Consider the following 24,580-nt stretch of genomic DNA (forward strand, 5'->3'; position numbering starts at 1 on the left):
AGGGTCAATACCTCGAAGGAGAGCTTCAACAGCCCAGCAGGTGCTTTTCAACGAAGAGTAAGGTGAATTGTATGGGCCTGGAATAGCCGATTATCTCTAAGTATGATCTATTGATTTATAATAATGAAATCAATATTTTTATCTCTCAATGCATTTTTCTCAGAATGGTATTTCTCAAATTTGCTGCAGTTCTAACTTGAATACAAATCATCTGATGGACTCGAATCTTGTTTTAGAGTATTTAGTATTTGTTTCTTCATACAATAAACCTCCAGTTTTTCGATTGGGTAAAAAATTTCAATTTGCCATGCAAAAAGCGATCAGATGTTTTAGCGTAATTGGAAACTTTTTTCCAAAACTCCGTCATTATATTTGATTTTAATTTTTTTACAACCCTGCGTCATTGTACAGGCCTTCTACCTTCTAGGAATACCTTCTAGTTTAACGGACTTTTTTCATTTTTCTATTTCAGGCACTCTGGAGGCCGCAATCACTGCAGCAGTGGGAGAACAGTCTCGGGAGACGGCGCATTAGTTGCGGAAAATTGAATGTTTTTAAACAAAAAAACAAAACAATTACTGTACACACATAATTCGTACACAAATATAGCCTCAGAATTTCTAAACATTCGATGCAAAAACGTTTTTTCAATGAATTTCCGTACATAACCATTTTTGGGACAGTAACACTAGTGGTACCCCTTAAGGTGCATATAAAGACCCGTTGTACACCTCGAAAACGCGGGGATGCAAAACTCCTATACCGCTCAAGCGATCAGAGTGAAACTTGGGCAGTAAATGCCTTATTTTGGCAAAAAGTGGAGCGTCTTTTTACTTTTTCAAAATTTTGAAAGAAATTTTACAGATTGGTTACCACTCACAAAAATTGGCCAAATTTTCACAGTTGCACTGAATGGATCGACCTATCCGGTATGATGCCACTCGGCGGTGACGAAACACACATTTTGAGCCCAGTCCCATGAGATTTGATTGTGAAATGACGAAATGGCAGCTGATCTGGTTTTCGATTACGAAGTACACCGAAATCTCATTTTGGCGACATTTGTTACCGATATTACGCGCATGCCGGTAATGTATGCGTGTAATGTCGGTAGGAAATTACCGGCATGCATGAAAGGTCGGTAACAAATATCACCAAAATGAGATTTCGGTGTTCTTTGTAATCGAAAACCAGATCAGCTGCCATTTCGTCATTTCACAATCAAATCTCATGGGACTGGGCTCAAAATGTGTGTTTCGTCACCGCCGAGTGGCATCATATCGGATAGGTCGATCCATTCAGTGCAACTGTGAAAATTTGGCCAATTTCTGTGGGTGGTAACTAATCTGTAAATTTTTTTTCAAATTTTTGAAAAAGTAAAAAGACGCTCCACTTTTTGCCAAAATAAGGCATTAACTGCCCAAGTTTCACTCTGATCGCTTGAGCGGTATAGGAGTTTTGCTTCCCCGCGTTTTCGAGGTGTACAACGGGTCTTTATATGCAGCTTAAAACAAATTAATTGTTTTTGGACTTACGTCTTTAAATCATTAACTTTGCGAATGGTTACGAGATCTTTTTTACCAGGTGGGGGAGACTGTTTTACCTTGACTATAGTGTACCATGAAACGTTTCCTCTTTAGGGACGTATCAACATTTATCAGAACAACGCTGCAGTTTATCATCAATAGTTGTGCACAATAAAATATGAAACTAAATTTGATTTATCTACTTCATGCAATCAAGGTTCACTATAATTTTAAAATTAATGGTCCAGGGGAAAAACTACTTTAGTCCATTTTTATCGGAAACGAGTTAGCGACAGCATTATTGTGGCATTAGTGAGTCAGTTCAGAAAATACCACTGTTGAATGGGAAAAACACAGCATAGATCCAAGAAAAACCTGCGAGAACAATTGCTTTGAAATGTATTCTCACACAAAATCAAATCATTCTAGGTACCATTTTCAAGTGGCAACTATGTGATGACCACAAGGTGAAACCCAACTACCAAGATAGCCGCTATGTGACCAGTTGACGGGTTATCCTGACATGTACTCGACAATGACAACCAACACTCGTGGTTCTTAGATGGTAGCCACTTTACCAAGATTTATAGTTTATTCAAGGATTTAAGGTGGCAACTTGGCAAAGAATTATCCGGTGTTTATGAAGTTTCTCTGAGGCTGCAACAAGTTTTCAGTATCAGGCTACTTTGTCGATGACACCTGGATGTTAGAAATTTTTCCAATCTGATTGCCACCGCTAAGCCAGTTCAAAACCATGTATGTATCTTGACCATCTTGCCAACACTTAGAAGGCATAAGTTCGGTTGTCGTTGCCGCATGTGTAGGCGGTGTATACCGGCATAAAACATTGAACTTGCTATATAGCGGCTACCTATAATTTGATGAGTTTTACCATATTGTTGCTGTATAACTGCCACAAAATGTCAATATCTTTCAGCCACATAGTTGCCATATGCCGAGGTGGTCATTGCAGGGTAATTATCTGTAATTCTTGTACCTAGCCGCTACATCAACACCATTAAAAAACCATGGAACTTGACCAACTCACCACTATGAAGAACCCACTTTTGAAACGAAATTAATATTCCAATTTTTAATTAAAAATTTTTTTTTTCAATTTAATATTCAATTAAAAGTAGATAGCTTATAGTCCGGGAATTTGACGTTTTCTGTTCGAAAAAAATCGGAACTACAATTTTTTTTCTTTGACCGCTTCATTTTGACGTTATGAAAAACATATTAAAAATCGAGAACGAGATCGCGGTCGCGTTAATAAATATTCAAGGTCAAAGGTTAACAAATTCCGTTTTTTGCAAATACCTCGCTTCCTATGGCTTGGAGACCAATCAAGGTGGTTATCAAAATTGGAGCTGAAAAAATTTCGCACCAAACAACTCGTATTCATTTTTTACGTACAATGGGCGAAATACAGGGCGAAAAAAATTCATGACATTGGTAGTATACGTCGCCGCACCATTTTTACGTGATTTTACGAAAATCGTGCTGCCCATAACTCGGAGACAAATTGAGGTGACTATCAAAAAGAAAGATTAGAATTTCCCACAAGAAAGGTTCCATTCATTTTTTACGTACAACAAAGTGTTTATCGGAAAACCTGCTTCGTTGTAACGTGTGCAGTATCCGTTTTCGTAACACTTTCGAGCTATTTTGTCGAATATCACGCTTCCTATGGCTCGGAGACCAATTGAGGATCAGATCAAAATTAAAGGTTATAAAATTTTACGTCAGAAACATTGTGTTCATTTTTCACGTACAGTGGACCATCTACGGGATATAGAGCGACGAATGTTTTTTTATATGGTTTCCCCAGTAGGCCTAATCCATATTAGGGGGAAAGTCGCTGTGATGGCCGAAAAAATGACCAATTCTTAAGACTTTTTTTCAGAGAGATAAGTAATTAATAAAGGAATCGGACTGCTGATATTTTATTGAGTGTATATTAAACTTATTTCATCCAAACTTCAATTAAATAATGTTCAAAATTAATTGGGAATATGGGTCTTCACTTAATGACTTATAAAAAATTTTCCCTCCATCGTGACACTGAAATCTCGGTGAAGGGTTATCTGAAAATAAGAAAACGAATTTAAACAATACCTGTGTAAATGGAGCTATCGTTGTACGTAGCTTTTTATTATTATTGGTAGTGTTATTGTTGTTGTTGTTGTTATAAAAAATTACTATTATAATTTATTTTTTTTCAATTTACACTCTTACTTCCATTTTTATCCGAGCTGTGGGAAGCGAGAATTCGTAAAAATACGTAAAAAGTGGTGCGGCCACGGATACTACGAATGTCATGGATTTTCTTCGCCTTATATTTCGTAAGTCCATTGTACTCAAAAAATGAAAAGGACTTGTTTAGTGCGAAATTTTTTCAGCTTCAATTTTGATAAGTACCTTAATTGTTCTCCGAGCCACAGAAAGTGAGATATTCAGAAAAAACGAAATTTGTTGACCTTTGACCTTGAATATTTATCAACGCCAACGCGAACTCGTTCTCGATTTTTAATATGTTCTTAGATCGTCAAAATAATGCAATCAAAAAAAAAAATTGCAGCTCCAGTTTTTTTCGAACAGAAGCCGTATTTATGTGTAAAATTCTTGGTCTATTATGTATCTATCGCCATATACGGTAAAGAGATGTGATATATTTGTATTCAACTATAGGTAAGTTCCGTACAGAGCATTGGCGACTAGGTACACCAAAAAGCCACATGGCAGGCTAAGGTAGCGGGCAGGCAGAAAACACATTGTTCTGAGACAAATTAATGTCGGCTATGCTAACGTGAATCCTATACAGCATGAACCGGTAGCGGCAATATATTAAGAGCATGCTCTAGTCAGTCTTTACCGACGGAATGATCGATTTATTGACATATGACAAATAAATCCTGAATATGATGTAATGAGGGTTTTTTCAATGAAATATGAAGAAAAGTCTGTGAAATTCGCCCACTGCGGAATAAAATACATCAAAACCTGTTTGTTTTATCGAATAATAAAAGAGAGAGAGCGTATTCTACTGATGTTGGTAATTTTCGACTGTCAATTGCCGAAAGAGGACATTATCCGTAGTTTCAGAAGCCCGTGAAAGACGGCGTTGGGTGTGAATTACTGCGAGGATACAAGGATAGTAAACCATAGAGTATTTGCAGCTGTTGCGTTGGCCCGATTGGCAAGTACCACGTGACCCGACCAGCGGAGATAATTTGAAAATACGAAAACGTGGATATTATGATATACCAGGTCACCCGCGTGCCTCGCGCGCGTCTGCTTTTGGTTTTTCTGTTCCACATGAATTTTAATAACATCAAGATTGGATGTCAATGATCGGTGAATCAACTAATATGTTTGAATTTCACTTCCATACAGATACACAGATTTTCTATCGATTTTGAATGTTTATTATTTTTCACATTTCTTCCAAATTTTTCAAATATAACTCGAAAATATACGTATTATGGATATTATTATTTCTGTTGTTCTAAAATTAATTGCAATGATATTGTTCGATATCATATTTATTACGGTACGACATTATATTTTTGAAATACACATACACATCACATATAATTAGGTTTTTACGAGAGCAGTTGTTATATATTTTTTGTATTTATGCGGATATTAATTATTAAATATTACTAACGATTCTTTTGCAATTTGATTGTGTACAACCGGTGCGTGTAGAACAATTGTGGTGTACAAAAAAAATTGTATAAATTTTTTTACGTAGAAAAGAACCTCTCTATTTTCAACTATTATCTTGTTAATAGCGAAATGATTTGAAATTCAGGATATGCTCACACAGTCGCGTCGTAATTATTATTTTTCTACCATTTTCTTCAATTTTTAATTGCTCGTAGTTATTTTCCCAAGGTGTATTCAATATCGCTCACGTCGCAGTCTGCCACGTTTGCTTGATCCATGTCCTCCGTTATTTCAGTATCATCGTTCAAATCTTCTTTCAATTATAAGTCTTCTAACAATTCTACGCACATAAATCGAAAAAGTTCATACGGTTATAATGAAATAACTCGAGTAGATACATTTTTCATTTAAAATATACTTACTTGTGCTTGTAGACGCTCCGTAATTCATTTTGATTTCCACACCGTTCGTTCAATTTATGATTTAACATTTGTTATCCGTCTTATTGAAAATTATATTCAAAATTATATGTTAATAACAGATTTCAGTTTGTCTCTTACAGTTGCCAAACAAAACAAGGGAAATTGTAATGATTCGTTATGTATATATACAGTGACAAAATTTGCACAAAAATCGTGTGGAAATATTCTCGCCCTGTTCATTTGACGTAAATTTTCAAAGTCCCATGAACGAACTCGTGAAGGTTCAAAGGTTACACATCGTTCTCATTGTGGTACTTATTTCAATCATTAGGTACTCATATATGTTTGGCAACTAATGATTACAGTATTTCTGCTCTAATTATTGTGTCCTTTCAATTAAGTCTTGAAGAATCATCATGTTTTAATTCTTTGACAGATTCTGGAATATGTAATTATGGTATTTTGATATGGTTTTTGAGATGTAGGTTCTGATTCTGATATTCTTTTATTCTGTTATAAATTCTGTTGCATGGGTTTTGAGTTTGGTATCATAAAATGAGTTCTATTCTCAGTTTATATTTTGATACATCACACTTTATAGATTCAGTTTTGATTTTGATATTTACTACAAATTTAAAAAATCTTACACGTCACTTTTTCATCCTTAGACCAATCCTGTATGATTCATCATTTATGTTGAGAAAATGCGGAGCATGTGAGCGATTGGATCCCCTAATAAGGAGCGTACATGCGTGCGCATGTGTGTGTACATGGTTCGAACGCGATCTATTGTATGGATACTGTAGTCAGTCGCGTCTCAGACCTATAGCGCTCAACTGCTCAGGAATGCGATATCGTAAATAAATATATTTAACTCTAGAAACCACGCTCTGCTACCAGTCTGAATTTATTCGCACCTGATATCCCAATTCCCATCAATTTAATACTCTCGTTATAATTCTTTCTAATTCTCAGATGTGTGATATAATTTGACGTCATGACAAAAAAACAATCGAAATCTAATCCAGTTTTTAAGATTGATCAAAAAACAAAAACGTTTATTATGTATCCTTGTAAAATTCTTTGTAAACATAATTTTTTATTTCACTTCCCGTTTTCTGTTTTCCTGTGAAAACTTTTAGAGCATTCCATGATCGAACTCTTGAACAGGCAACATACAACTGTCCATGATTGAAAACGTCTTTTCTCAAATCTGTTCCAATTCTTTCAAAAGTTTGTCCCTGAGATTCATTTATTCTCATTTCAAATGCTATTTCAATAGGAAACTGTCGTCTTTTAAATGTAAACGGATATACATCCTCACAATATAAAGTAATTCGATTAAAAAATATGATTTGTCCACAATTTTCATCAGTTAAAATTTCACATTTCAGCAAGTGATTTCCGAGTTCAAAAACTAATATTCTTGTACCATTGCAAAGACCTTTGTGTATGCTCAAATTTCGGATGATCATGACAATGGTATTTTTTCGTAATTCATGAGGGGGTAATGCAGGTGGGGATAAAGTCGCCAAGTATTCAGTCAAAATTGTTTCTCCGATACTCTCGTTATTTGCAGATTTCTCAATATTATTTACGCTGGTATGTATTTTTTCAATATCGGAGTCAAGTAATTCTACAACTTCTTTATTCATTTGATCAAAATCGACATTGCAGGCCGAAGGTATTGCACATTTTGATACTTTTTTGAAGCGTTTTTCTCTTATGTAATCTTCATATATAATATTTATTATGTTCAAATTTTGATCAATAATACAACGTACCGGAAATGTTATATAAATCCAAGATCCCAATCGCCAAGATCTATCAAAAATTTTGAAAACTCTACTTCTTATGGTAAAACGCGCATATTTCGTTTCAATTTAATTTTTTTGAAGTGTCGCCACAATACATTAAACTTGATTGATAAATTAAGATAAATATAAATTAAAGTCAAGAGCCTTGACTTGAAATGATTAGTTTGAAATAAAGAGAGCAACTCGTCAGGTGGGTTTGGTAAATTTGGTAAATAAAAACGAGACCCCTGTGCCATCTTGTGGCTTTACCTTGACACGTCTCCTTCACGTCTCTCACAACGTTCGTTCGGATCGACCAGATCGCGTGCATGTCGAATCTCGCAGAGCCTTGCGATCGCTAATTCGTGTCAATCTGTAAGTCCGTTCTTCTGACAGCTGACATAGAAGTTGTGAACGAGAAAGAATTTCAACAGGAGCTGCGACGTTAGGAAAGGAAGTCAAGGATTGTCGAATAATCACAATGTAGGTGGGCGAGTTGGTGGAAAAGCTGTCGACGAAGATATAGCAGTGACGGTGGTTTTAGAACACAGGTGAGTGTTTATTTTAGTATGTACTGTGCCGGAGATGCATGAAGTTTTTTATTTCTGTCAAAATATACTATAGTCAAAATATACTATGGGACCCCTTTCAAGAGGAATCGTGTCTGAGGAATTTTATTTTGATTGAATAGATGCGAAGATTCTGAATCTCAACCGAGGATATCCGCAGACCTGGGGCGCTTTACAGGTAATATTTGTTGAAACAGCAACGACGAATCTGCCGACGAAGGATGCAAAAGCCGAAACGATATTGATAACACTATCGACTATCGTCGAACGCACTATCAGTGAAAAACGTTGACCGCCAACTCCGATACATCCACGGTCAGCACGATATCTGTATGACTAATTGTCAAACAGCCTCGAAGTTCCGGATACGGACAAAATTTTATTTAGATCTTTGATCCTCTCTTTAAAAGTTCTTGGAGAATCTTGAATTCAGTGGAAAGAGAAAATGTTTGCTTTGAACGAACCCAGTTAGCTTTAAAGGTTCTTGTGCATCGAGTTATAAAAAAAAAAATGAGAAAATACCGCTTCTCACATTGTTAAAATCGCATTCGTTTGCGAAACATATAAATATTGGTTCAGCTGATTATTCACTAATTTTAGTTTGCTCTCAAGATTTCCATGCGAATGGGACATTCTATGACATCTCGATCAAGATTCTAAGTCGATGTATCAGATTGGCTGTATAATTTTTTGTATCAAAGTACATGACGTACAACGCAATCGCTATTTTTTCGGAATTTTTCGACCCAGGGTATCTGAAGTATAATTTAAAAACTCGAAGAGAAGAAACCACCACTTTTTAGAATCTGAAAAAAATACGGAAAAATCGTATAAAACGTAACAAAATTTTGAACATCTCTTTGAAGACGGAGAATTCATAACTTCAAAAGATGAACAAGAAAAATAAGACGAAAAATAAATTATTATTCGTTTGCATGTTTGACATAAGAATGAACGTGAAAGCGCATTACAATATGGGCCGCAAAATGCCTATTTTGTTAATTACAGGGAATCAAATACATTATGATAATATTGATAAAAGAAAATTTGTAAATATAAATTTTATCATGAATATCATAAATAATTATTTATAAATTATCTTAAATATAAATAAAAATTTATAAATGTAAACATTTTCATAATATGAGTCATTCCCTGTAACTGTCCGAGTAGAAATTATTCGGCCCCCATTGTAATGAGCTTTTACGTTCATTCCTATGAAAAAATGCAATCGATTAATAATAATTTTTTGACTTGTTATTTTTCTTATTCATCTTTTGAAGTTCAGACAATGGCGATTTTCGTCATACGAAAAATTATAAAACCAATCTACAACATCCACTGAGAATCTTGATTGAGATGTCATGGAATGTACCAAATGTATTAAAACCATGTATATGAATATTGTAACATGTTACTAACTACAATTGTATTCAAGAATGGTCATAATGTTGTGATTATAAAATGATTCAACAAAATTATCGAAATAAATAAATGTAATAAGAACAACTGTGCATACTCAATACATACTCAGGCACCATTCGACAAATAATAATTTAATTGTTACTTACCAATAGGTTCAAGAAATTATTGACAAGATATATATACACATATATATTACAATATACACGTTTCATTTATTATCTTATAATATCCACGTTTTCGTGTTTTCATATTTATTATCTCCGCTGGTCGAATCACTTGGTACGTGCCAAGCGGGCCAACGCAACAGCTGCAAGTACTCTATGGTTTTCTATCCTTGTAGCCTCGCAGTAATTTACACCCAACGCCGTCTGTCGCGGGCTTCGAAAACTACGGATAATGTCGTCATTTGGCAGTTGACAGTCGAAAATCACCAACATCGGTAGAATACGCTATCTCTCTTTTATTATTGGATAAAACAATCAGGTTTCGATGTATTTATGTTCGGTATTTTATTCTGTAGGGTGCTATCATCTTCTTTTCCGCGTCCGTGAGCCGTAGTCCATGTTCTCAGTGAAAACAAGTGACGTGCCCACACTTGACGATAGAAAAAACGCTCGGTTTTCTATATTGGGGTGAATTTCACAGGCTTTTCTTCATATTTCATTAGATAAACCCTTATTAGATCGATATTCACGATTCAATTGTCATAGAGCATGCTCTTAAGGAGCGGGCGTACGAAAGACAAGTTCTGTGTGTCTCATACGATATATGTAAAAACGTCATGTATTAGATTTTCTGTGTTTAAATATTCGTGTGTACAAACGGGCCGTTTGGAAACAAATGGTGGCTGGAGTTTCTGTAGGCTAATGCACTATGTATGAAAAGGTTTATCTCAGCTGTTGGTTGTGCTTCAGGTACAAAGTCTGTAACAGTGAAAGTCGTATACTCTTGCAGTAGGTATCAGCTGAAGGTCAGTGCGCGCACTAATACATGGCTTTGACGAAGTAATAATGTAACGAACGTACACGATGCATGTACACATACAGACACACACCCACATATAAATCTACACGCACACGTACATAAATGTTGTATACTGCTAGAAAAGAAATGTGGGAGTGATGAAATCTGTTTGCAAGTTTAGGGACCACATCTTTATGGCGCCAAGTTTTCAAAGATTAGAAAAAAAAGCACTTTAATTTTTACAGTACCGAATCATTAATATAATATGCTTAAAAAATTCAACCTCTCCATCAGTTCTCATCACAAATCTTTTCCGAATATTTTAAATATAATTATATTCTCAACCTACCATACTCTAGAATGACCTTGTATAGCAGATGCAGAGCAGATAAACAACCAATCTTTGACTTCCAATCTAGTTGTCTGAATGGTTAAGTGATCTTCTATACCAATCAACCTGATCATTAAATAAAGCTGCGATATATTCTTAGAGCCGATTCGGTCTGCGGCTTTCCATGTGTACTGTCGACGAATATCTTCGACCCACTCACCACCAAGTCGAAATTGTACTTTGGCCTGATACTGATCCATCTTTTTACCGCAACAACGCTGGTGAATAAAGGAAAAATCAATTTTATCCTATTTCTGTAATATATTTCAACTACAGTAAGTACTAGAATTACCATTACTAAATTTGTGTGTGTGTGTGTGTGTGTGTGTGTGTGCGCGCGCGCGCGTGTCCGCATCCGTGTTCGTGTCCGTGTCCGCATGTGTGTGTGTGTGCGTGTGTGCGCGCGCGCGTGCCATAGCCATATATGTATATATATGTACATACTGTAAGTTTTTTTTATCAGTGGAATAACCTGTATGCCTGAGGCAGGCAACCGGAATTCCAGCCATGTTCAATTTGAGCACTGTATCCCGCCACCGCCACCCTGAACATCAAATTGAATTTGATGACAGTTTTACTCTCAATTGCCTCAATATGGCCTCACTGGATTGTCCGGACTCAATTTTGACAGATAATGTTTGACGTTTGGGATGACTGTGGTGGGATGCGGTACTCAACCTGAACATGAGCTGATACTCCCGTTGCCTGCCTAAGATACATGGATCGTTCCGTTGTTAGAATTACTCACGGTATATGTAAGTAAAGTTATGTTTTCATTGGTACAAGTAGTTGCATTTCTTGATCGCAGAAAATGACTCATACCTTGAACTTGTAGCGATTGACGCGTCAACTAAACGAGCGGGAATCAAAGTATGAGTCATGTCGATTGCATCGAAGTCAGTAGAAATGACCTTTGCTTGAAACCAATTTACGAAAATTATGTATGACTGCATTTGAACACATCACATCATATTTTGTAACATATTTTGCAAACTCAGTTTTTACAAAGCTATTCTAATAGTATAAAATAGATTTTTTTATGTAAAGTTTCGTTACGTTAACGCAACCAACTTCAACCTCGTTAAGCATAATTATTTTCAATGGTTCATTGTGATCAGGAATGAAAACAAGCGGTGAAAATAATATTTTTTGTTGCATTTTTCATTACCTTGTGAGCCGATTCAATTACTGGAAGTAATATAGTAAAATTGTTGTATTTACCACGTATGGCGATCAAATACAGCAAATGAAAAATTTTGTCAAATCAAGTTTTGGTTTCATTCGATTCAACAAATTGTTGTTCCGACCAATTCGTGGTTAGGTTAACTAATATTTCTCTGAATCGAAAAAACATTTCTTTGTCCGTATTTGATTGCCATATTCGCAAAGTCAACAAATCCTTTCTCCATATGTAGAAATTTGAAAACGTAAACATTCATCTAAATTTTAAAAAAAGTTGTTTTCGACTGAAACCATTACGTTTTCTATACAGTGCTCCCTCCATATATCGCGCCTCGGTATATGGCGGTTGGTAAATTTCTCCTCGAAGCTTATTCCCACCGGTAGTTTGTACATCGAAGCAAACGAAAACAAATGCAACAATTGATTACACTTTTAGGCAATAAATGCAAATGAAGGTAATTTAAGTGTATCAAAAAAAAGAAAACGTAAAAGTGTAAGCATATTGGAGAAATTATCCATTTCAAAATATTTAGATGAAAATCTATCAATCAAAGACGTTTCTGAAAAACAACATTCTGGAGAGCACGTTAAGAGGCTGGAAAGAAAATCGCTCAAAGTTAAAAAAAGACAGTGCTTATCTTATTGACTAGCTTATAAAATAAGGTGTAAAAAATTATCATCTTCCGATGTATTGGAAGAGACGACCTATGCCTAGGTTGATCAGTGCGTCAAGAATTCAATCCCTATTTCAGAGACTTTGATCCAAGGTATGGAAATTGCAGTACAGCTAGCGAAAATCTAGTTTTTAGAATTACATTTTCCACTGTTCTTTCCAATTGGTAAAATTGACATATGATAGAACAATTTCTATGATTTTTGTTCTACAAATACCGAGTATAAGGGTTTATTGAAACAACGCATTGTTGTTATCTTTCGTTACCTTCTATTTTTTTGTAGCTTGAAGATGGACGGCCAGATCCGTTCCGAAACGTTGAACAAAAGAAATATTATTTAACGACCATCTTCAACAAAACTTTTCTTCCAATAGCAGTACATACTTCTATGTTGTAACGTAAAAATGTTCAAATGTCAGCGCGGTTCGAGTCCGCGTACCCTTCGGATGAGAGGACCGGGAGGGGGTCGGCCCACGACTCATGGCACCTCTGACCAGGAAGTCAGTCAGTCTGCGATCTACAAAGTAAGATCCTCGTGCGGAGTCAAGAAACAATCGGTATCGGGAGTGCAATTGTGTTGAGTGTGTCAGTTGCAGGGAATTATTCCTTCAGGTTATTACCCCAAAGTTAAAGTAATAAAATAATAAATTAATCACCGCTATACCTTGTGTCAAGTTTTTTGGATTCCGAACTGCTCCTCCTCACTCCTTTTTCAAATTATCACAAATACATCGCTCGGTAGCCGTGCTCCGATCACTAACACATGACCCTCGGACAACTGACTGCAGCTAGTTAAACTAGCGACTATCCTACTTTGGCGCGGAGCTAGGTAAGAAAATTCTAATCCAACCTGGCACTCAACAACGAAGAGGTAAGGTGAGAAAAAGCATCATGCTGGCGAGCCGTGGAGCGCCGGCGCACGAGAAATCGGCCCGTTTGTGCCTGTGCACACGTTCGGATATTTGCCGTTCGATCGCGGACAGGGTGAAGAGTCATTTTTCGTCACAATTTTCTGTTACAACTGTGAATTTAGATGTCAAAAATGGCTGAGTTTCTTTCTTCAATTTCGATAAATTCCCGCAGCAAGGGGCATTCCGGAAATAGTTTTAAACTGTTGAATGCCAGACAGGTTATCTATTTTACAGTAATTTTGGTCTGATATAAACCGAAAACTCTATTCATAACATTTAACCAGTTGAGTATAGCATCTTTTAACGAAAAGCATGAATATGACATCAATCTATATACCGGGACCATCTCTAGAAACTAAACAGGAACTGCGCATGCGCCAAATGATTCAATTTCATTGGCCAGCGAAATTGCCCCGCGGAGTAATTTTCGTCAGCTAACCAAGGCGACCAACGTACACGAAATGTGACAAGGCTCTGAATATCTCGCGCGTAAAGTAGCGTATTGAGGTTAGGTTGTTATTTATTCCTACTTATCGTGAATTTTCTAAGAAAAGTGTCATTCAGCAATACCGTAGTTGATATTAGCAGATATTTAATCGACACAATAAAGGCGTCAATGGAGAAACAAATATCAAAAGCTACAGAAATTGGATCAGTTATTTATTGAAAGAAGAAAACTGAAATTAAATGTGGAACGTCATCAACGAGTGGGAGTCTAGACAAACTGAGGCAGGTAAGTAAAAATATTGTTTATTTCAAACAGATTCTTTATTTACATAAAATTAAAAATAAATGGATTGTTGAAACCCAGTAGAGGGTTGCTCCAGAGTAAATTTGTTACAGTGCAGTGCTCCGGAAGCCAGTAATCAGTGCCAATGAACATGAAATATTAAAATAAAATCAGTAACAAGGAATAAAAGAAATAGTGTATCTTGAAACACAAAGCTTAGGAGTACAAAAAGTAGCAATTCGTTTTTCTGTCGCAATTTATTGAAAATTAGTGGTATTCAAAACAATTAGAAGCTCTTGTCTGATGATAATATCTTTTAATATTTTCAGGTGGGAAACAAACATCATCGAAGCGAGACTAAAGTTGTCAGGCGTTGAAGCGTGTAAGTAAATTTCTGATACTATGATATTTGCATATTACAATATTTTCACATGTATTCAATGATAAAATTCGTTTGTTCTGACAGACTTGAAGTTTCAAGTTTGGATAATAGGATGACAATCATACCTTACCTGATGGTCAAAACGTTTTGGTGGCTAGGACCCTAGTTTCTCGATTGGTGCCACTGTTCCAACCATCGAACCTGGTTGTTCCGTTGTTCCATTAGACAACAGGTATCCGAAGGAATTTCTTCTGGTCATCGCCACCTTCTGAACATCAGTCGTGGCAAAATTGAAGAGCACGACACACTACAGATCATGGTGTTTGAATATTCCATCATTTTAGATCTATCGAGCCAATAGTAAAAAGTTTGTTATTCAACAATTGCTGCTAACTAATTTTACAGAGCAATCATTCCGTGCACCATTGTAATCCAAGCAGTATTATTGGCCCGCATTATTTTTCAAATTTTATTTTCGGCAGTTTTGATATTTTATTTTTCACTCTCTTGGTATTCAATTCAGATGAATAGTGTTTCAAGTGTTAAATCAGATTCCAAGGATGAATTTTGATGTGTAAACTGAACCAATCTCAATCTAAAAATGTTGGATAACTTCAGTTGAAAATGTCTTTAAAATCAATATTAATCGACAGTATCATCTGACTAGCTAGTTGCAGCTATCATCCGTGCTTGAGCCTCGTTCAACCCCAGCAAGGTCTAAGGAATGCATTCACTTACTAGTACACGTTACAAATGATCACTTTGTCTACAATAGGACTTACTTGCTGGCTAACTTTTTTATGATGAATCTTTATCAGGGAGTCATCCGGTAACTTATTGAAAGCTTGAAACCAGATTCAATTTTATACTCTTACAATGGTCCTTCATTGAAACTGAGAGTTTGTGAATCTCCATTTATTACAATTAATTCTGCATCCCATGTTAACACTGTTCGAAACAAAAAATCTCATCCTAAGATTGGAAATGGAATCTGCAATGCAAAAGTTATCTAGTGGCACAAGTTAAAAACAAAGAACCTTATAACGGTTTCTGCGACAGAGGGATTCCTTCCGGATATTCATGTTACTGGATGATGTTCGGAGCACTATGAACAAGATATTGTATTGGATTTAGGTTTAAGTAAATATTTTCATGAACTTCAGTGAAAATTAGATATTCATTTGTTTCAAAGGAACAAGGGGTACAATGTTGAATCCGATAAGTCAATATTTTCATATGAATGTTCTGAACATTACTCTAAAACATGATTATCCTTAAAGTTAATTACTTAGGCACATTTTGAAAATGTTGATTTTTAACTTGTGTCACAGAATGTTTCTGAGTTTTACTCTTCGGATTAGATTTCTTGAGATTAGATTTGAAATTGAAAGAAACCGTAAGATCTACAACTTCCTTTTCCAACCAACAAAAGTGGCCGATGATCTCTGCATGTGTCACGAATTGAATGGGAAGAGAAGACATCAGCTAACAGCAGAGATGCTATTATTTTGGCTGTATTTTCTGTTGAAAGAAAAAAATTTCATTGTTATTCTTAATGTATGAAGTAATGAAAATGATTGAATAAATTGTCCCCACCTACCTGCTTCGTTTCTTCCAAGCACCCAACATTTGAACAGATTTCTTGTTTCAATCGAATAGGACGAATTTTCAAAGAGCATCAGCATTAAATTCCGACCGTTCTTTGAACAATCAATTTTCAATAACAAATGCTTCCCAAGCCTTTCCGAGTGACTATCTCAATGACTTGAGATTCTAACCTCAAAAATGCATGTGAACTACATCGCCGACAGAAACAGAGTTTGACAGCAGGGTCTCGGGGTGGCCAGACTGCACGGACGGCGGATTTAAATTCGCGCATGCGCAGTTCCTGTTTAGTTTCTAGAGATGGTCCCGGTATATATACTTTAAAGGCGAAAGCTAGCCGAGAATTATTTACCCGGCCTAACTACTTCCCTATCTTCCCGTGTATAAGCATATCGTTATATCTCAGGAAGACGTGAATATTTTTGAATGAGATTCACACGGCTGGTACTCTCAGCCGATATAACCTCAGTGTGAAAGTCCGATCGAAATCTGTCAAGTGGTTTCCGCAATATTAGCTGTCAAAGATGATGAAAATGAGAATTATTTTTCTTCTTCTTCTTCTTCTTCTTCTCCACGCCAGAGCGCCTTGTAGACACGATTCCGCCCGAACGCGTGTATGAATCGAATCTAAATTTTAAACACAGAATTTTGGCATCGAAATCTCGACCCCTATTGATTTTGGTACAGATCTGAATCCGTATTCGGCCGTTATAATATTATAAAGTTGCGAAGTGGGTCGATAATATATAAATAAAACAAAATGGCCGCTGGGTGAAGCAGTTATTAATTAATAATGTAACAGCCAGATGGCGCTGCCCACGCTTAACCAAAATGGCTGCCTCATGCCACTGTCACGCTGTCAATGTGAAATGTTTATGATAACTTATTATTTATTTACATCATCGAAACTTAGAATCAATTTGCAAAGTTCGTGAAAATCGGTTATGCCTATGGTGTTATGAAATAAGTGAGTGAGTGAATCCGTGATCGCGTGTCGTAAGAGGGAAACAGAATGACGAACTGTGGTTTCAAGCAGAATGTTATCATTGACTTTCAGAGGGCTGGCATTTTTCCCTTGAAATTCGATATTTTTTAGAGGTATGATTTGTGTATATAAATAGTCGACACATCTCGTGGAGTTTCCGAGTTATCTACTGACTTCTGAAAGAGCCAGTCCAGCTTTCTAAATGTCAATTATTAGGGGCATTGCGGGCTCTTGTGATTTTACGAAACGGATCGTCCGAGGTAGGTGCAAATTCAGAATCGAACCAAAGAAAAGATGAGATATTCTGCAATCGGATACAAATTCAACAAACAGCCTGAATAACAAACAAAATATAATCATCCACATTTGTGACATGCATACATGGCTATTCAGCAAATGCCAAAAGAAGGTTGTTCATTCATCATAGTTGCCATAAAACAATGCTAATCAAAACTATTGGAAGAATACTCACGATGCTTCATTCATATCGGACGGTATGTTATTTTGTTAATTCTCATTGGATTATATTTATACACAGAACACTTAATATATGAATAGCTTAGCCTCAACCTCTTCATCTCTACCAAATGCACAACCTGTTAGTTTATTAGCACCATTAACTTTCCAGCAACAAGGGGTATGCACTAACCACAATACTATTACTAATAAACCGCCTGTTACGATATGAAACGAACTATAGACTTTATAAACAATTGTAGTACAAATGCTTGACTAATTGCATGTTTGTCGATTTGTATGTGATTGTTGTTCTGTTTGTTTTTTACAGATACTTCCATTATTCTTATTAACACGTTTGTGACAGAAATTGGGCTCCGTGTTAACGACAGTGAAAATTAGGATGTGAACTAACTGGATGCTTTGAATGAACGAGTTGAACACCCATGAAATATGGTGAATGCCCCACTAAGAACTTCTGAATTTCTGTGCGGATTAGGAACTCTTGTCTAATCATATCTTTCAAGTGTGTGTATCTACTTCGACTGTCGAAGTACACGCCGCTGCAGCTAGCAGCCAAAACTAGCAGCTAAACGTTCTAAGGTTTATTCCAATAAGGTAGTGAAGTCCTAAAATCAAAATTTTGTGATATAACTTGAATCCTCAACACTATTATAGAATTATGAGGATAAAACTGAACTGCATCATTCTTTTTCAGAAAGTTGAACACGTTTGACTGCTAACTTCAGCTGCTACCCTCAGCTTCATTTAAAGTACAAGTGTTGTATTAGAAAGTACAACACACAATTTGATAATCAGGCTGAAGATAGTAAAGTTTGTAACCTGGCATTTTTTTTGTGATGCTCGTTACCAGTAGCTCCCCGAACCTTAGGCGGGACTCTAACAAGGGATTTCGCGACAAGAATGATTATCTAATTCGTAAAGAGCGCCAGGACAAGGGTCACGCATCCGAAACTCTGAGAGAGGACACTTTACAGGCTAGCGAGTTAAGTATTACAGGTTCTTTTGTTTATTTTTTTTTTTCGAGCATATACGACACCAAACAGGGAAATGGACGACGAATCCGACCACCTCGAGACCGTCACGACGGAGGACCTCGACGGAGGGTACATCACGAGCGGAGGGTCTCACACGAGACTACGGAGGGAGCGCCAACGTAGAGCTCTGCCCCGAGGGAAACCGAGGCGGACGAGATTCCCGCTGTTGGCCAGCGAACGGTAGCCTACCTTCCTTGCGACACACCATCCCGTCGACAACCGCACGATCCACACGTCATTGGCGACGGCGGAGAACCTGGGAGACGGACGGCCAATCAGCGACCCGCGACAGCGGAAACCTACGTTAGCGATAAGCTAGATTTAAGAATTGCGTAACCGACCACCCAATGGAATGCGAGGAATTTCGAAAACGAGGAGGCTAAGCTGGAATTCCGGCTCCGCGTGGCGGAAGCTCGACACTTGAGTCCTGGTGGCGAAAGCAACGCGAAGTCCATGAGAAAAAGAGGAAAATTGAGCGAGTAAAAGAAGTTGATGAATAGGAAAAGAAAAAAAGAAACCCGGGAAATGTCAGACTATCGCGTCGGGGCATTTTTGGCGTGGCTGCGTAGTGGTAAGCGCTTATAAATTTCTGCGGACTAATTTCGAGAACGAGTTAGAACGGCGCACCGAGTAACGGTTGGCCATTGTAAGACTGAATTGCGAAATTACTCGAAATTCGTTTGCCGACTTCCTTGTTTGGTGGCCGGAGCTTGATTTTTATTTTGTTTGTTTTGCGATAACGTATCGAGTCAATTTTGGCTATAGTACATGTTGAGTAGAGTCAGTCGTTTCGTTAATTGCGAGCAGCCCAAATTCCGCTGCACAGGGTCAAGTCGCGTTCGCGTGTTCAGAAAGTGTCACCTCTCGTGTAGGTCGCGTATCGCTAAGTGTGAGCGCTCTGTTTGGCTGGGTTATTATTTCTGGTTTCCTTGTTTGATTTGTTTCAGAAGATAGTAAAGTTTCGGATGCGTCGCGATTAATCGCTTCGATTTAAGTTGTTAAGTAAGAATTACTGTCGAGTACTTGTAGGGTATGTTTTGCGATTAGCGCGATAATTCTGTTAGGGTTTGACGAATAGCGCCGATATTTATAATTAAGGGAAGGACGATCACGAGTAGCGTGTTCGTATCGTTGTCGATTTTCTGTATTTTGATTTTGGTTTTGTTGATCTCGTTGAGACGAGGAACGCTACTAGCGCACGTAGATTTAAGGTCTACTTAAGAGTTGATTTTCTTTCTATTTTGTTCGTGGAATCGCGGGAGGCGAATTGAGTATCTGTTTCTTTTTTTTCTTTTGTTTTGTATCGCTTCGAATTTTTTTTTTGAATATATTATTTTATTTTATTTTGTTAAATTCTGTATCGTGTCGAGTGTCCGTTCTTTCTCTCCGCAAAACTACCCACCCCCCTCTCCGCGGTACTGAGCTACCTGGCATAGAGAAGGATAGCCGAGGAATTGCGAAGGTAAAGATTCGAGGCGTGTTTATCACGCCAGGCGCCCAACAAAATTTCGCGATAGCTTTGGTAAGCTGCAGAGTGCATCGCGGGTTGCCGAATCATTGTGCACCAGGTTAACTCTTGGGAACTTCTCCGGGTGAACAAGAGCGGCGAAAAACCTCGTCACAAGTTATAGTGTAGCAAAATCTCAGACTAAAAAATCATCATTATTAGACAATTTAAAAACTACTTTTGTGGAATTGGCTTTTCAAAATTAAAGTTTACTTTGTTCATAATGGTTCCCTAAGTCTCAGACATTTCTGCTGATGTAAACTGACGAGTTTTCTTAAACATTCATTGTTACCGTAACATCACTAACTTCATCGTCATAGTTGATACACTGGCAAATCAAAGACACAAGTAGTAGGATTTATCTCGAAGCTGAACGAATATCAAATAAACTGTTGCGAGATTTAAATCATAAAGATTCTGACAGAATTGTTCGAATTGTTTTAAAAATATATAAAACCTTGTCATATTAGAATCTACCGATGGTTTTTGTATTTGAAATAAAATTGTTCTAAATGTTCTACATCACCGACAAACTTGAAAAATCGTTCCAAAATCACTTGAAACATATGACATCTTTATAGTTGTTCAACTACCTATGTTTACATCAAATCGCTGGAAGTTGTTAAAAGCATTTGAAATAGCTGATATTTTTAAACCTGTGGAACTATTTAAAATAAGTATAATCAAAGCTAGAATCAATTTGAAAATGCTGAAATCATTCAGAATGGTATGAAATCTTCTAAACTCTATGAGACTTCTCCAATCGGTTGAATTAGGTCCTGTAATACTTGCGAAGTAACACACGAAATAGATTATACATATAATACGGACAGTACTCATTGTTATAGTACTTTACACATACATTAAATTCTCGGTTCACCGTAGTATCTGGTTAAATATGTATTAGGTACTGTGTTACTTTTAAAGTTATTTTAACACTTGTGGTGTTGTACTTTAGACATACACTATCATGACTATTCACTGTAGTGTTCTAACAGAAAGATGGCAACCTTTACTACGATTTGTTATTTTTTTATCAGAGCTATAGCAAAATTTCTAAATGTAAATTCACGAAAAAACCTATGCTACAGCGACATGTATTGTTAATTGGTAAATTAGTGTTAAGAATTTAAAACTGTATAAAATAGAATCATGTACTGAGATTGACAAATTTTAGCTATACTTGTTGCGTTAGGCGATTGAAAATATGAAATCACAAAAAAAATTGTCATCTATCGTTTTCACTTCGCTGTGTATTCACTACTTATTAGAAAATCGAGACGTATATTGTCACAGATTATTCCTTTAAAAAACAAAATTGAGTCCATTTATTGTTGTTAATGGATAGTCTTGAAGACGGAATTATTGGACGGGATTACACACTTCAGGAACAAGTAAGACCGTTTCGATACAAAAAATGTCAAGCGAATGTGCCCGCCAAGTTCGTAGCGCTTGGAATGATGTTTCGATATCACTACACGAAACAGCGAGGTCCGACTTGACGAGGTATACCTACTTGCTGAGAGATCGTAGGGCTTGCGGTTCTTTCCTGATTTCACGACAGAGACTGGCCATATCTAAGTTGTCCTTGAATTTTTATTGTGATTTGGTTTGGGTAACTTGGCGGATTTTTTTACATTTCAAATGTTTTTGCCTAGATATTATATACCTATAACTTGATAAAATGAAATAAGGAAAGATTTGGCCTTTGATCACAGGTTAAGAACCATCACGTCACAGGTTAAGTTGTCATCGAGGAAATAAAGATATTCCGTTAAATGTGAAAAAGAGCGGATTATTAACAGAGTTTTATCAATTAAACGTGTCTCACGTGAGATCTCATGGCCATTTGCGTTCCTTACTGAAAAAATTTCGGCTTTCACATGAAAAACTCCAAAATAAGATGAATTTTGGTGGCACATGAGAAAAAGCAGTTTTCTGTCTAAAAACGTGTTTTGAGGTTTATTTTGAAAAGTTATCTAGAAATGAGTAATACAATCGGAAAAGTCAGAGTTTTTCACATAAGAAACAAAATGATAAACTTTGATGTGGCATTTCTGTCGAACGGTGAATTCTAGAATATTAAAACTTGGTGAAGTTTTCAATTTTAGTCGACACTAAAAGAGAATAGATTTTCAGAAAAATCAATTTTTTGACGCCATATCATTCGTTGAAAATTGCTAGATTGGCCCATATGTTAAAGTTAAGCTAACTCGAAACGAATGTACTATGCAATCTACGAACTTGATTTGAATGAAATGACTAGAATTTTTATTATCAGTCAGTGCTCTGCTGCATCTGACCTCCTGATCTAACCTTTATGCAGTGGAGTGCTATACTCCTTACTACTACCTATTATATCTATCTGTGACACAGTAAGTTCTATACTCATTACTGGTCGGTGACGTAGAGAGGTTCCTGTAGCGCCTGCTAGGTCTATATAATAAATCAGAGGCGCAGAGGAGCGCTACGCTGCTTTTTTCCCTACAAAAATCAGTTCTGACTCAGTGGAGCGCTTTACTTTCTTTTTTTTTCAAAGCCATTAGGTAAAGGAGTGCTTTACTGCCCACTGGTCAAGATTATGTAGAAACGACTCACAACCAGTTCAGCGCTGTGCTGCCTACTGGTGACGACTGCTAGCGAAGCACCTCTATTTATACGGAATTGGACCGGTCAAGAGTGGCGTCGTCACTGTCAGTCCCTAGGTAAGGTTGAACGTGCGTCGCGTCGTCGTCCTGGTCGAGTCGTCCATCTCGGACCCTCTCGGTGGTCTCTCTCGCCGGTGCGGTCACAGACAACTAGGGGTGCGGTCGTGAACCGTCGGTTTGGCTCGGGTATCTTCGTAGCACCTCCTAATGTATGCGGCTCAGCTGGCAGTGTGAGCGTCCTGGCCAGCTGCTCGTCACAGCAGGTAATGGAAGTTACTGTAGCTCTCATTACTCCATCCAGTTCGTACTGACAATGAATATTATGCCTTCAATAGTTTCTAGTTTATTTTTATTAGTTTTCACGTAACTATGTAACTTCTGTTGTATTTTTAGATGCCACGAAAAAGAGAAATATGTTACGACCTGGCCGTGAAGTTTGGTGTTGTAAAAAAGTTTCGTAACGTCAATAAAACAACAGGTAGAGATTGGCTCTATGATTTTTGGAATGGACATCGCGATTTTAGTTTCAGAAAACCGGAAGCAACAAGTATTAACAGAATACTCAGATTCAATGAAATGGAACTAAATCATTTCTTTGAAAACTTGGAGGCAGTTATGGTAAAATACAAGTTCAGAGCATAGTACGAGAGATGACGACCAAGATTTTTCGGTCATTGCTCCCCGGAGGAAACCATATAAGATCGATAGAATAGACCACCGTCAACTCAAAAAACCGATTTTCAGAAATTTTGTGCGGAGCGGCTGACCTGAGCCCATTTTCAAAAATGTACAAAAAAAAGGTGACTTCGGTCATCGCTTCCCGTCTGATATTCTAAATGTAGTTGAATGGTAGCCCTGAGATACCGGAAACGCGGTTTTCGCGTAAATCGTGCAGCGGCAGCCCATAAAAGTATAAAAAAAAATGACCGAAGCACAATACGATTATCATTTCCCGTCTGAAAATCATTGTGTAAAGTAAATTACGGTTAGTTAATGCGAAGTAACCCATTCTCAGACAAAAATCTCATCAACGGCCATTTTGAGAGCATTTAAAAAATCTAACCGAACTCGGCCATAGCTTCACGTCTGAAAACAGTTGGACATGATAAAATGAGTTGCCCAAATATAGAAAAAATCGTTTTCAGATAAATCGAGTACAGCACGGGCTCGATCAGATAATTTTTCGATGGCAAAAATTTTTCAAAAATGGTGTTTTTAGATGTATTAAAGGGTAACACCACTGTAGAAATTCAAAAAAATCGATTTGTTTTATTGGCTTGAGATGCTTTGAACCATGTTTAATAAGGGGAAAAAAGTTTGGTACATGTAAACAAATTCTAACGCGTTTTTACAAATTTGAAACGCGTTGAAACCCATTTTTCTCAGAACACAAAATTTTTAAACAGCACGCATAACTCGAACAATTTTCATTCTATTCACTCCAAATTTTGAGAACATCCTTAGAATAAGATTCCGAAATGAACTACGTACGGGATTTCTCATCACTTAATTATAAAATAATGTAATTAAACATTATTAACGAAAAATTGTCCTTCTTTCTGTCAAAAATCAAGTTTTTTTCAAATGCTTGCCAATTATACAAAAATCAATATTTTAAAAATCTCAGGAGCGTAACAAGCGGTGAGGCATTTCTCGGGCGCTCTCGACACGTTTTTAT

General features: G+C 36.9%; 1 protein-coding gene across 3 annotated transcripts in view; it reads right to left on the minus strand.

Moving 5' to 3' along the window:
• LOC124407064 (GPI inositol-deacylase) overlaps positions 1-24,580 on the minus strand; it is an 88,125-nt gene that overhangs the window by 16,166 nt on the left and 47,379 nt on the right. For all 3 annotated transcript variants that reach the window (XR_006929280.1, XM_046882875.1, XM_046882874.1), the window contains one exon: positions 10,723-10,982. Coding sequence is in view for 2 of the 3 variants with exons in the window: in XM_046882875.1 (XP_046738831.1) it covers positions 10,723-10,982 (260 nt within the window). In the remaining variant the exon portion in view is untranslated. The remainder of the gene's footprint in view (positions 1-10,722; positions 10,983-24,580) is intronic.

This window comes from Diprion similis, chromosome 6, assembly GCF_021155765.1.
Source record: "Diprion similis isolate iyDipSimi1 chromosome 6, iyDipSimi1.1, whole genome shotgun sequence".
NCBI lineage: Eukaryota > Metazoa > Arthropoda > Insecta > Hymenoptera > Diprionidae > Diprion > Diprion similis.